The 14,978-nt window shown below is 34.9% G+C and overlaps 1 protein-coding gene across 11 annotated transcripts in view; it reads right to left on the reverse strand.

Moving 5' to 3' along the window:
- Nucleotides 1-1,133: 1,133 nt before the first annotated feature.
- The window catches only part of MBNL3 (muscleblind like splicing regulator 3), a 122,873-nt gene continuing 109,028 nt past the window's right edge, over nucleotides 1,134-14,978 (reverse strand). For 7 of the 11 annotated variants that reach the window (XM_050777685.1, XM_050777678.1, XM_050777676.1 and 4 more), the window contains 4 exons: nucleotides 13,739-13,774; nucleotides 11,257-11,351; nucleotides 10,439-10,512; nucleotides 1,134-8,759 (listed from right to left, as the gene is read on the reverse strand). In XM_050777685.1, the coding sequence (XP_050633642.1) occupies nucleotides 10,456-10,512; nucleotides 11,257-11,351; nucleotides 13,739-13,774 (188 nt within the window). In that variant the 3' untranslated portion in view covers nucleotides 1,134-8,759; nucleotides 10,439-10,455. The remainder of the gene's footprint in view (nucleotides 8,760-10,438; nucleotides 10,513-11,256; nucleotides 11,352-13,738; nucleotides 13,775-14,978) is intronic. The other 4 variants (XM_050777681.1, XM_050777677.1, XM_050777684.1 and 1 more) reach the window with 1 other exon arrangement.

The raw sequence follows: 14,978 nt of genomic DNA on the forward strand, positions 1-14,978 counted from the left end.
GAGAAAAGGATGCTGTGGAAAGAATTTGAAAAGTACCCAAGACAAACTTGGTTTACATCTGGTTTTGCCTGTGGGTCAACTTTCTTCCAGCCAATAGAAACTCCAAGTCTCCACTTTGATGATGGTCGGGAATGCTTGCCCTGAATTCTTACCTAACATTCAGCAGCCCCAAAGAGAAAGACATTAACTGAATTCTGAAGAGGCCTAAGACCTCTTGTAAATGTCTATATACTGAACTGGATTTAGTGCTGGTATTATCAGACTCACAGAAACACCTACAAAACATTAAACGGCTCAAAGTTGGCTTATCAAGAAATACCATCGTGGGAACCACCTTAGAAATAGTAAAACCCAACCTCCTCCCTGACCCTCTTCACTGTTAAATGACACATCAGTAATACTTTGCTCTGCCATAGCCTCTGACCTAAACTCTGTTCACCCCAGTTTTCTATCAGCCCGACTCCAGGACAGTGGTCAATGCAGAGAAGTTCCAGATTCGCATTTTTGAAGCATTTTGAAATAAGGCAGAATAAATTACCAAATTACATTTACTTTCTTAAAGAACAAAAATGATCATCCTTTTATTACTGTGCCATTTGTTGAAGATAACCAATTTTAAGTGAGAGAAAACATTTTAATGGAAAAATGCATGCATCTCATTGTTATTAAATGATTGATACCCATCTGGAAAGTAGGAAATAAACAACACTGGTTTCATATGTTACACTGGGGATGCAGGATAGACATGAATAACTGGGAAAGAGAAACTTCTAATAATGTATCTCAGAATATGCCTTAGGATTTCTGAGGCACAAGAGAAACTAGTAAGCATTCTCTCAAAATTTTAAGTTTTCTTTTATTAAAATAGAAGTGTCTTTCTTGTGTTAGTAACTTCAATCTTATAGGAGTAATAGGCCTAACAAAATGGATATATTATCTACATAATTCAAAATACTGATGGTATATTTGGAAATAAATTTACTTTATGTATGAAATATAACATTGAGCCAAGTCAGAAATTTAAATTTCATTTTAGAATTACTAAATATTAGCATTAATATACTAGAACATGAATAGCCTTCAAGTGAACTCCTAATGTGTAAATATGGATTCATAAAAAAAGACATAAGCACGAAGTTTACGCATTTTATTAAAAGAACAAAAAATAAACATGGAAGTAGCATACTAAAATGAGCTGCATAATGTGCACTTTTAAACATAAACAAGCACTACAGCACTATAACTTGAAAAAAAATCAAAGTGTCTGCAGTTGAGGGAATGAGCTATTGCATTTTGGAGTAAAAATACTATGGGAAGAGTTGGTACTCATGAAATATTCTGGTCATTATTTAAATATGTTACACAGGGCTAATAATTTTCTTATATGTATTTTTAATTGCGATTTTCCACCCAAATTATGTGCCTCCATTTTTCACATTATTCCAAATTCTTGTTATATGAATGCACAAAGTTAGCCCTTTAAAAAAGAATATATTTAGGAAAATCCTTCAAAGTTTTTTAATTTAAATGCTTGTAATTTCGGAGCATGGGGACAAATGGCTCATTTTCTGTTAAAGCAGCAACAATAATAAAAAGAAACATTTTGAAAAGGGCATTAATTCCCATAATCCAGTGATATGATGGTCATATCATTCTCTCAACTGCTAGACACAAAAGACATAGCAACAAAATAATTTGTTTCCATCACTAACAAATAGCAACTCTACACAGAAATAAAGCTCTGGAACCATGCAGTTTTATGACAGATAAATCTTTAGGTTGTGTGTTTTCGGTGAAAAAAAAGCACTGCTTAATAGTTGGGTTACTTTTAGGTCTTGTTACAGAGGTATTTTTTAAAAAACTAATATGATGTAGATGCCTAGCAAGGATTTTGCAATATCTGCAAAGAGCTGCGACTTATTTCATAGTGATACATTTTTTTTTTTACATATACCATAATTGTGGATGGATTATATTTAAAGATAAAATTTCTCTTCGGTAATCCAGCTTTTGAGTATTAGTGATTCTCTTATAGGCAAGAACAAGTAGAAGGGCTGGAAACTGCACAAATTAGTCAAACTAAATACTTTCTTGAGGTTAGTAATAGAGGGCTTTTTTTTTTCTTGGCCTCAGTTACATCCATTTGTTATACTTAATTCCCTAATTTGTCTTACTTATTGAAACACAGCCTCTATGTTGAAACTCCAGAGTATGACCCTGTGGCTGACAGCATGCACACCATGCCATCTATACATGGGGTATCTTTTGTGATGCTTCTACGGTTATTCCTACTAATTTACAGGTGATTTTTCCTGACTTAAAATGTCATATCTCTATTGACCTTAGAAAAATACATTCTTGAATCTGGCAGATTCACAAAGAAATGTCCATATCAGTACATAGGTTAAATTGGGAAATTATGTTGAAGATAGGGCTGAAGTTGGAATTCCTAACTACAGAATGAAGGAATGCTTACATTTTATATCAATGGAAATGCTGGTCAGATTGTCAGGCTGTTTGTTGTATGGCTAACTCTGAGTGATTATGGGCTGAGGGAAAAGAAAATTCTAGCCAACTGGCCCTGAGGTATTGGACAACTGTAAGGCTTGGATTGCTTTCTGGCTTTGGCTTATTTTTCTTTCTCTGTAAGTGACAACTATCAAAACGAGTAGCAATACCAACTCCACCAACCCCAGGATGGGCTCCTTCTCTAGGTACTCAAAGTACCTGTGGTGATCAAATGCTTAACCTTTCTAACCCTGACCTCTTCAAGGGCCTCATTGCCTGGGGCAAAAAGAAAGTTAACTGGCTATCTGTAGGTGGTGTGGGAGCTAAAACTGGCAGAGATGGTCAGATGGAAACATTCTCTTCCAGCTCCTGTGTTATGTAAGATTTTGGCTGGTTCTCTTCTGTTTAGTTAAAACAAAACAGTGGGAGGCTGAAGTGGCACAGTTAAGTACTTTGTAATCTGGTAAAGGTAGGTCAGAAAACAGCTTCCGCTGAACAGGTATAATGTAAATAAAGTCAGTTATAAAGTTGTGCCAGCAGCATTTTTTTTTTTCCTTTATTGAAGGGAATGAACTGCCCTACGCTGGCCATCCTTAACTGTTAAATATCATCTTTCAATGGTTACCGATTTGGTGTTGGTTACTGGATCTTAAAGGAGGAACAGTGGTCAACATTAACAATTTGTCACTTAAATAACTATTAATTGATAAACGTTTTAACTGACACATATATCAGCTGATCACTTTCTGTGAAAGACGAAATCTGATTCTATCATAAAGGTAATATCTATCGTGTAATATATGAGGTATTTCACTGCTTGCAACCACTGAAAAGGGAAAACTTGTTCTAGAAACTGCCTGGTGTGTGTGTGTGTGTGTGTGTGTGTGTGTGTGTGTGTGTGTGTTTATAGTGGGGATTAATTTAAAAAGCAAACAATCTTTGCTAATGATCTTGTTAAAAGATGAAATTATTCTACTCTTGTTCAATGCTGTTAGCTGAGGCTGACCTGTTACCTGTTACTAGCCTTCTCTTTTGGTGACCTGTAGCAAACTAGAAAGCCTCCATAACAGCAAAGCAACATTATGCTTTAGTTAAGTCTTAGAGCAAAAACACCGTCCTTTTCAAAGCCTTAGAAATAACTCTCTCTTACTAACTTTTCCACTATTATCACAGACTTCTCACATTTAAAAAAAGCTCCAAGGATTGCTTTCATGGACTATGTACATTAAGTGCAAAAAAGGTGTGTCTCACACATCCGCACCCTAACTGAGACAGTCAATTAACTGCAGCATATGTTTCTTAAACACTGTAAAGGAGTCATTCCACAGTATCTTTACGTATAGTTTTAAATATATGAATTAATTTCAAAAGAGGCTTTAGTCATGCTTTAATCCTCATATAGCTATATTTGCTTATGTAATTCCAGAAAACAGAACTTTTGCAGCTACAGCTATGCCACTTGAATAGGGTAATTTTGAATAAAGTTACAAAAAAGTTAGGTAATGTATTAAAAATGCAATGATTGTGTTTTTAAGTCTAAATACTGTGGAATAACCCTATCCACACAACAAATTCTATAAACTATAAAGCCTGATTCTCGAATCCATGTGTTACAAACTTTTTCACAAAAAGTCACACAAGGACACAAATTCAGCTTTTATATATGGGCCTTTGGGTTTAAAAAATAACTCAACCATGTCTGTTTTCATAGTTTTGAGCTGTATTTTCTACATGCTCATACTGTCACAAATCACCTATAGTTTACAAGTAAAATGTTCACATACACAAATGTCTAAAGGTAGCCATGTTGTAATTTTGTTGCCAAAGCAACAACTAAATATAATTAGATAACAATTATTATTTGTATATAAAGTTAAATTTGTTCCAAAATTGTGAACTGTAAAGGATAGTTTTGGACTATAATCTGTATCTTGTCATACTTCAGTGTCAGTTTAGAACCTAGCTAGGCGGGCAGAATCCATGCAGTAAAAGCTTAAATTTTCTTTAACTTTACTTCGAAATTAAATTCATTAGTTACTTAGAGCTACAGAAAAGCAATAAAATAAAGCCTTAAAGATGAAAAATAAGAAAAATGAAAATATGGTACCAATTAGTGAGTTATATTTACAGTTTGATTAGGTTAGCAACTAAATTTACAGAAGAAGTTGTTATACACTTGGACATGCTATTTATTCTAGTGCCTTCTACAGGCACTGGTTAAACAAGGCTACTATCTTAGTATATCTATTCATCAGAAATGGGAAATCAGATTTCCCTCATAAATTTTGCCTATTTCTGTTTCAATGTGTGTGAAATGTATTTGAGAGAAAAATAATGAGGATTTCAGTTTCCAATCATTCTGTACCTCATAGCCTACCCTACAGACTAAAGGAACTCAGAAAACTTGTGGCTGCATTTTACCTAAGAGCATCCTTATCTATACTCTTCAAAGAGGGGGACAAAGAACCAAATAACATTTCAAGTAGCACATTAACGTTCTCTCTTATTTAAGAAAATGTAATGTAAATGTCATTCCTTATTCAGACATCACTATGCTTATTGGTAATGCTACTTAAAACAGATTAAAGTTGCAAAGATTAATTTCATTCGGTTTCTGCTGATGGTAGGGAGGAGGTACTTGCTTTTTCCCAAATTGGAGAGCAGGTGAGCTGAGGCCCTCCCATTAGTGAACACCGCCTAGTGGTATAGGACAACACTTATGGCAAGATCAAAGTGCTTCAGCATGTTCAAAAATGGATGAAGAAAATTGATGGGGTAGAGAGAAGATGACTTTCCACATCATGATTAACTACAAATTAAAGCCTCTGATCTAGATAAGTGAAATGAAATGCCACTGCTGGTTGTGGAATCATGCTCCAATTAAAAAAGTAAATACTGTATTTAAATAGCAATTTTATGAATCCATTTACTTTAATTTAATCTTAATCCCTCTTTAAAATATACGTCTGTTATGGTCACGTAATACTTTTTTAAAAAGTTGACGCTACTAAATCCCTCTTAAAGATAACTTTTAGATTATTTTCTCTGTATACATGACCCGTTTTATCCAAGTTTCAGCACTCTTGCATATGTTTTGCAAAAGGCTGAGAAAAATGGAAAAAAACAATAAATTTGGATAAATAGAGGCCCCTGTAAAATACAAAGCTTATAAAATGTTAACTAAGAATCATAAGTGATTAGAATTTTATATATACAATTCATCCAGTAAATTTTTGTTTAGAGTCACTGATTAGTTTTGTGACTTGTCTTTTTAAATGGAAATTTATAGTCTAATGACTTATCTTTCTTTTCTTTTCTTGAATAAAGATAATTTGAATAAGTCATTGCACATCTAGTTCAAAGAGTGCTATCTTAAAATTGTATTTTATTCCTCAAAACTCTATTGAATTTGATCAAAACTTTAGGGCTTTGGGCTTTCTTTCTTTAAATTCATTTACAAAACAACTTTTAAAATGCCAACGATGTAGAAAATTGTGGCACCAAAAATACAATGGCCCTAAATATTCCTCACTGAACCTTTTACTTTAAAGTAAGTCATTGTTAATGTCTTCCAGTGCTTAACGCAACATGAAAACAGCTGTACTCTAGGTCTATTATCCATGGTTTATGTACGTCTTTGCCCAAAGTTGAAAAAGTTAAGTGAGATAGTTCACTGCATGCAGATGTCAAACTATACAAAAGTTCATTTTGCACAAAAAAGTTCTTGTCTCCTTTAAGAAATATATCCAGACTAGCTCAGGTGCATCCCTTCTGGATTCATGTAGTCAGATCCGCCCTTCTGGAGAGGCACTGGCACAGATCATACAAAACTCAGTTCCATACAGAAGGAATTTCAAAAAGGCATACACTACTTTCTTCTATAGCAATGTTAAGATTTAAGAAACAGAAATTAACTGGTTCAAAGAGTCCATAGGTAAAAGTCGGGACAACTCTTGATCTCTAATTCCACGCAATACTGTCAACAGCTGACAATGGCTCAATACAAGCAAGACTGTTTAGAAAGCACTGTTGATCAGGATTTGGATGGATAATTAAGATCAACAGAGCATCAATTCCCAGAAAGTTAATTTTGCTCTCTCGCATTCCGAGCCAAATGGGTCTGCTTTGGGAGAGAGCATCAAATGTTCTGAAGCACAAACAATGTGAAAAGGAGGAACAATGGGAAGCAGGAGATATTTCTAGTTCCCACAATGGCTAAGGTAGCCTTGGGCAAGTCATATGCCCCTGGATTCAGTTCCATCAACTATGAGAAGGATTTTGCTAACTCCATTGTTCTGTGATTCGAACACTTCTAGCCAGCTTAAGTTATCCTCAATCAGATTTGCTTTTTGTCATATTCATGAAAGAGAAAAACAATTATATATATATACACATATATATGTATATATATGATGGTTTTATACTTTCTGGTGGAAGAACACCTATTTACTAGAAAATATTAAATCTATTACTTGATGTAAAATCTCATGTTTCCACCACTGTATAATAACATTAATAACTGAGTAGAGTGGATGAGATATGTCACACACCACAGGAATTATTTGGTTGTAAAATTCTTTCATAAGTATTAGTAATGTGAATTCAGCTGAGCTCTGTGGAGTATAGCCACTCTGTCTCATTCAAAGGGTGCTAAAACCCTCTCTATTGTCATTTTCAAACATATATAAAGGCAAACAAATCCAAACAAGCAAAAAAAAAGGCTTGGTTATGATGTGAGAGGGTCTGATGTTAAAGTTTGGGCAGGGGGACACTTGCCATATATCACAGGTGCTTTCTCCTTCACTGAACTGTTTAACAAAACGAAATTCAGTTGAACCGAAGCTAAAGACAACTACAACCATCTTTCCCAGTTCTTTTGAATAAATCAAGGAATAATTGTAAGTGCTTCCCTGTTCCCTGTCCTAGCCATTTCTCCAAGCCTGTACTCAGGCTCCCTCTGTGATCAATAGAGAAGACTGTCCATTTGGGGAGGAAAGTCGTTATTTGTAACCAATTCTCTTTCACCCTGACTGACTTTTGCTAGATTGCTTCTTACTTGTTATTCAAAGAGTAGCCTAAAGAGCATGAGCCATTTGCATTTGGAAAATGGCATTTGTGTAAAAGGTGACATTGCCATGGTTTTACACACTTTCCTCGAGTATGTAAGAACTATCTCCACGCCCCCATCTCTCTGTTTGATTTATAACTTGTAATTAGCATATTTTTAAGCTCCCAAGTACCAGTTTCTCAGCTGAAGATGACAAAATGGCTGAGTTTTAGACACTCAACCTAGGAGATAGGATTCTCAAGCCACACACACAAAAAGTCTAATGGGCACTTTACATAATTTTTACTATAAATGCTGAGAAATTCATTTAAAGGTAAAGTCTTATTTTCCAAGCTATTTAAGAAGAGTGAAATAGGGGTTAATGTTTTATGAAGTTCTCTGCTTTGTGCAGGTAATTATTTCTCTCTTTAAAAAATCTAGCAATTTGATTGTATTATGCAACATCAGATCTGCAGGTACAAATTATACACATGCATGTTAATGAACAGGTTTTGTGCACATTCAAAAATGAGGCGTTTTGAATGTCAGTCCCAAGAAACCTACAGAAATATTCTAAAGAAAGAGAGCATATTTGCATGAACCTGTCATGGTTTTAAGCACATATAGTTCTGTTCCCCACTAATAACACTTTAGTTGAAATCAAACACCATACATATACGGCAAAACACTACAGTATGTAAAAACCTAACACAGCACAACACAATACAAGAAATGGTACTGAATATATTTGTTACATCCTGAATCAAACCAATAGACTATCTTGTAAACAAAACAGTAAGGTAACACTTCAAAAACAGATGAACAATTTATCCACCAAGAATGTATATAGTAAGCCAACAGCTCACTGTGGAAATACACTTAGCATGGTTATTAGAAAATCACAAAGAGTAATGTAACAAGTTACCAAATTTTATGGTCATGTTCTGCTTGATAATTCAAATAGGATGGATGGTAGTTACTAGTTTTCTATTCGTGTTGTTTTAACATCTCCATTGATTTTTAATGCTTTATTTTTTATCTGAATTTGCTGGCTGGCAGGTTTGCTTTGCTTAATACATTGACTGCAACACGCTTATTGTTGTGTTGGTAGAATAAGACATACGAGAAAATACATAGAAAGGCCATATGGAGGTTTCCATGGAAAGATTCTGATACTCCATAACTCTGCTGTTCAGAATTTCAGCTGAAATGGAAAAAAAAGAAAGAAAGAGTGAGAAATATTGAAAGGTTATTGAACGAAGAGTCAGGAGAATGTGGTGGGTCTTGTTCCAGTTCTGTCTGTTAACAGTGCCAAAATATCCCCAATGTGAATTTCATATTGAAATAGGGCTTTTGAGAATGATCATGAAAGAACCATGTGTCTATGATAGTCTATGATACCCTTTGAGTGCTAATGTGGAGAACTGTCCTAACAGAGATGCACTCCAATGTTTAAGGCATTATTTATCTACTCAATGCCAATACTTTTTGTTGAGCGTACACCCATGTGTCCACCTTTCAACTGGCATGTACTGAGAAAACATGTTTGATACTGAACATTTTGAAATATGCAAATATTAAATATACTTTCAACTTTTTCTCCTAATGTTTTAGAGCCATGCAGTAATAGCCTACCTGTGAAATCTGGGTATTGTATTGTACAAAATTACATTTTTGAACTTTAGAGAAATTTTCAGCACCTATTACATATTGAAGTGATTATGTTCTGCCAAATACCTCTACATTTTCTAACGAAATCAAGCAAGAAGGAATCACTCTTCCCAAACATGCTCTGTTGGAAAGTTAATTTGACAACTTTTGTTTACCTTGATGTAAAGCAGCCCATGAAAGTTGGGCAAGTGTTGGCAAAACCTATATTATCATGTTTAGTGCTATTCCCAAGTTGCCACTATCCCAAATGACACCCCTGGATACAATTACAATTTACAGCTCCTTCAGTTATCCCATGTGCTCAAAGGTGCCTTTTAAAATCCTTCCTTATGATTCAGAGGACCTATTTATTAAATGTCCAGTTGGCTATCTGCTCTGTCCAGAACACTTAGTGTTCTAAGCCCATGTGTTCTCAGCAGGAAAGAAGGGCTAGCTGGGATCTGGGGGACTAGTTAACTAGGGTACAGAACTGCTGCCTCCTTCCACCAAATGACACATGCCAGGTGTGAGAACTTCAAACTTTCGATGATGAAGGTATGCAATTCAGAGTTGGTACACTATTTCAGTTAGTCCCCAGAATTAATTAAAATACCTAGGAGTCTTAAATGGCTTCAGAAGTCACATGTTCTTAAGTGAATGACTGCTAAAATGAAGTGTGTGCCATGATGGGCACCAGGCAAAGAGGAGATTGAAGGTGAAGGAGAAAAAGAAAAATCCCACAACAACAAAAATTTTAAAAAAGAGACATGATTGGAATGAAAATAATGACTCGGTTACTAAATTATGTCACTCAAAATTCAATACAATGTCACATGAGAGGCATAGTGCTTACTGTGTTTAACATAATCATATCAGTCAAATTCTAAAATTTCTTGTTTGATTTCCAAAAATAATGAAGCTATAAAGTGGTTAAAGAATTACAATTCAAAAGTAATCTGTGCCTCTGTCTAACAAAGCATATATTCCTTTACATTTAAGAATGTGTTAGCTCATTGAGAAAATACAGTACCAGCTGTCATTGCCATATAAAAGATACTGCATATTTGCGCTCACATTTCAATTTGGAAAATTTATAATGTGTAAATCAAGCTCTACGTCACAAGCAAAGTCTATGAATGAAAATATTTACCAAAGCCTTTTAGCAAGTGTAATTGTGTAAATAAAATATGTAGCCTATAAATATTATTTATATTAATACTTAAAGAAACTTACTGTTCTACTGGGAACTTCTACATCTGTGAAACAAACATGCTGCTATTCAGTTCATCTATTGATAATTGGGGTATCTATAGTAGTAAAAAAGATTTTAGATTAAAATAGTTTCTTGAGAGAATTCTGTTTATGTTGTTATATATGTGGAACTTTTCATCTATAAGCATGATTCCCACTTTAATAAAGCAAAATGGCCCTAATATTATACAATAATTATCATATGCATCTCCTTATAATTTCAAGACTCCCCCCAAACTTATAATTTGCCTTGTGAACTCTGCCTAAAAATACCTAAAGCAAATAAAAATCAAAACGACAAGCACATCTAATGTCCATATGAGAAGGAACTTCTGATATAATCACTGGGAAATGATAAAGATATCCATGTCTTGGAAAGAAATGTGATATTTTGTTTTCTCTCCAGTGGATCTGAAGGTAAAGGTGATGACTGTACTAAGCCAAAGTTTAAACACAATAATAAAAAATGGCAGTAAAATAAATTCTCTTGACCAATGAGGAAGCATTTAAGTAATATTAAGTATATACATTTGAGGATTGGTGTGTTACCAGTAATTAAATATAGAATATCAAGAGCAACATCTGGTAACCAATTAAAAATGAGCAAAACTCCTCTGATTCATCTTGAGATGAATAGCAAAGCACATATAGCACTCTAGAATATACACAAAAATAAAAATTCTAAATGTAACAATGGCTTACAAACACATAAGAATCTCACCAATCCAAAAAGCATACACTGTGCATTACCAAAACATTGTAGTTATCTCTATCTGAACAGCTGAAATAAATGGCCAAACCTGATTGCCTGTAGTTGGTGCAGCGAAGGGAACGCTGGTGGCAGGTGTTGTTGCTGCAGACACAGTGGTAGGTGTAGCACCGTGCATCATGGGCACTTTCAGTTGAAAACCATAGAAGCAACACACAGGAGGGTAGAGGATTTATGCAACCATGACATTTACGATGGAATGAGGTGTGGTAGGTATCACAGCAGCAAGCCATGTGACATCATAATGACGAATACATCAGGGTGTTCATGCAATCACAGTCAATGCAAAGCAACACAGCATGGAAGGGGGGAAAATTAAAAAGAGAAAAGGGGAAAGCCAATTATATTTACCAATATGGAAAATGGAACCATTCTCAACATTTAGTAAGGTTTTGAGCAGAATCCCATTGCAGTTTACTCAAAAGGCTAAATTTTCAGAAGGGGCTATAATGAATGCATATGAAATCAAAAATCCAATGTTACAAGAGCTATCTATCTGAAGCTAGTTAAGCAGACAAGTAACTGGATTGCGCATTCAAAATGGAATTAAGGAATCATACATTGGAATTTAGGTTCACTGACTTATGGACACGAATGCCGTCACTAGATCTGCAGGTGCAAATGGACAGTTATATGTATACTTACCCGATCTGCATGCAAAGACATGGTAGGTAGACTGGTTGGTGTGTGGTAGGGGGGCAGATATGAAGAATATAGTGAACTATGCATGCAGGTTTTTAAGTACACCTCTGGCAAACTCCTGGGAAACTTTGGCCATTTATCAAATAAATACATGGAGTACTTCATAGTAAATCTTGTCTTCATAGCAACTATTATAGCTACAATGGTTAGCAGCTGTGAAATCTCTTGCAGGACGTTTTATCTTTGCCTTTTCTAGTTCCTATCTCTTTTAGAAAGTGTTTTGGGTGCTTTCTGATGTCTAGCTCATTTCAGAAACCAAACCAGGGAATTAATGTGTGAATGGCAATGTGTGAATGGCAAGCACACATATGTAATAATTTATCATGTCTACATCGATTGAATTCAGATTTTCTGAAAGTCTACAGAGAAAATGAATGGCCAGGGAAAACATAACATGTGCAATACCATAGAAACCGAAAATGTACCCCAAATGGTGATTAACAAAAACTCCATAGTTATCCATTCCACTTATCTCTAGTTACCCATTACCCAGAGTCATCCCTGTTGTCTTACATGCCAATTCTAAAAACACTCTTGTTTTCCATTTGGGAGTGCAGCAATTTACAGGAAGCAGACCCACTAAAGAATGCAGTTTGCATTCCTAAGCAAAGCTCTGAAGGTGAAAGGACAAGAGAGCATCTTCAAGAAAATTGTCACAAAATATGAAGGCAAAGACACATTTCTCAAACTTGCAGAAGTCTGTTCTGATTGTACGCATTATGATTTCAATGTATACATATTGTGCTCCTGTTGGTATTAATGGAAATGTTTATTAATTCCTACAGAAGACAGTCAAACCCTCCCTGACAGGATCCTCACCTCCATTGCCAGGGTTCAGATCTCGCTATGTTAGTGAGCGCTGATACTATGCGGTTGTCATTTTGAACTTTATTCTCAAGAAGCCTGTTAGTAGTGCTTTTGGGGCTCTGCATCTACTCTGGTCCACCAAGGTGACAAAGGTCAATTTGTTGCGAACTCTCAAAAGGGATGGGATGGCCTGGATTGATGTGAGATGGCAGAGTGGGACAGGGTGGGATCATTTCTCCTTGCATAGAACAGAGCTATTTTCTCCTGGTCTGTTCCTTGTGCCCATGAGGACTGTAGGAGCTGTGAACTCCCCACTCCTTCCTCATGATCTTCAGTATTAGGGCTGTATAAAATGGTTTAGAGATGGCTATCATATTGTGTTAGTGGCTAACGAAAGGATCTGTGTGCAACTGCTTGTTAAAAATCACATAACACCCAAAGAGTCATTTTGAAATGATTCCGTTGTGCCTAGCTTCTATGCCAATGGTGCCTCAGGCTAGAGCACTATAGGATTTATTACACAACACTGCAGAATCCTCTGGCTTTGCTGAACTCATCCTCTGGCAACATGGGAACATTGAATGCTTTAAGTTGTATAGATAACTTTTTCAGGGAGGAATTGTTTCATTGTACTTTACAAGTTATACATTTTAAGTATTTTACAATTTTTAAATAATACATGTTAAGCAAGGAACAAAACTGCCCAGTCTGGCTAGTTTCAAATATTGAAAAAGAAACTTTTTAAATATTTCAGTTGCTATTATTAGGGTAGAAATAGAGAAATGACAGGGCCAGCATTTGGCCACAGTGGCAACCAACTAGGACTTGAGAAAGTAGGACTATTTTGATGCTACAAAGACATAAAACAGAAAGCACCATGTTAAACCTTAACACACTCAGAAAATTTCCAGCCACATCTTTCAGTCATTCATCTTTCATAGTCACAACAGAAAAACACATTTTTTCAGATTAGAAAATGTTGATAATTTTTGTAGAAAACCTACCAATATTTGAAGCGGGTGCCATGCACAGTATTGGCCCTGTACACCATGCAGAAAAGCGTGGAAAGTAAAGAAAAGAGATATTTGATTATTAAGGATTTACTGATAGAAATACATTTTAACAGAAAGATTATTTCTTTGCAATATCAATTACTCAGCACATGCAAGTCCAACAATCTCTCATGTTTACAATTACAGATTAGCTTTAAGGTCACAAACCCAGGTAATCAAAATAATTCTTGGATTCTTAGGTACAAAATGAGCTATAATTTTTCTTTAAAAGAATTAACTCACTTAAATTACATATTTATTGTGGACAAATACATCCTAAATAATTTTTATAATAAGAAGGAGAATTTTAATTTATTACACATATCATTTTCTAAATATGCTCCAGAATCTTGTATCTGGTGTCTGTATTTCTATTTAGAGTATTAATCTGTTAACACTGTCTCCTCCACTGTCTCATAGTCAATAGGACTCAACTATGAATATATGGCAAACAGGTTCCATTAAGAGAAACCTCTTAGCTGGACAGGCTTTTATGTTGCTACTAATCAAGGGGAAAGGAATTTTTCTGAAATTTTTGCTTATGAAACTAGATTTCATGTTGGCCAAATCTTGCAAAAAATTTAAACTTGGAAACAAAGTAACTGTAGTATTAAGAAAACCTAAGATGAACAGCATAAATTTTATTATATTCAACCACCTTGACTAGACTTCCAGGGCTACTGAATTCATTCCATAGCTATAATATAAATTGGAAGTAGCCAAGGTAGAGTGATCTAATGTGTAGGTAAATTACCACAATTTTTGAAGAAAAAAAATGCCAGGAATAAAGTCATGTCAACTCATACTGGTTTTCTCTTTTACTCTGTAGACATTATGTGTTTTCTTCTTAGGTTGGGAGAAAAATATCTAAATTATTAGATATCAGTGGTTACTTATCATAAGGGATGTAAGAAAGTGCTGAAGAATTCCATATTTCCTCTCAGAAAATATCATATAAATGTATACAAATTGTATAATTTAAATGATGGAATGAAGGACTACTGTGGCCAGTAATTAAAGACTGGTGTTTTATGGTACCTTTCAAAATTAATTAACTGATTAATTTACTAATTAACCAATAAGTTTTCTCAAGTCTGGGTATTAACAAGGATTTCTAAATTTTTTTTAAACATATGTTATTTTCATTTAAAAATAGTTTCCAATCTTGGGCATTTAGCATTCTGTCAAAAAA

The sequence above is a fragment of the Macaca thibetana genome, chromosome X, assembly GCF_024542745.1.
Source record: "Macaca thibetana thibetana isolate TM-01 chromosome X, ASM2454274v1, whole genome shotgun sequence".
Taxonomy (NCBI): Eukaryota; Metazoa; Chordata; class Mammalia; order Primates; family Cercopithecidae; genus Macaca; species Macaca thibetana.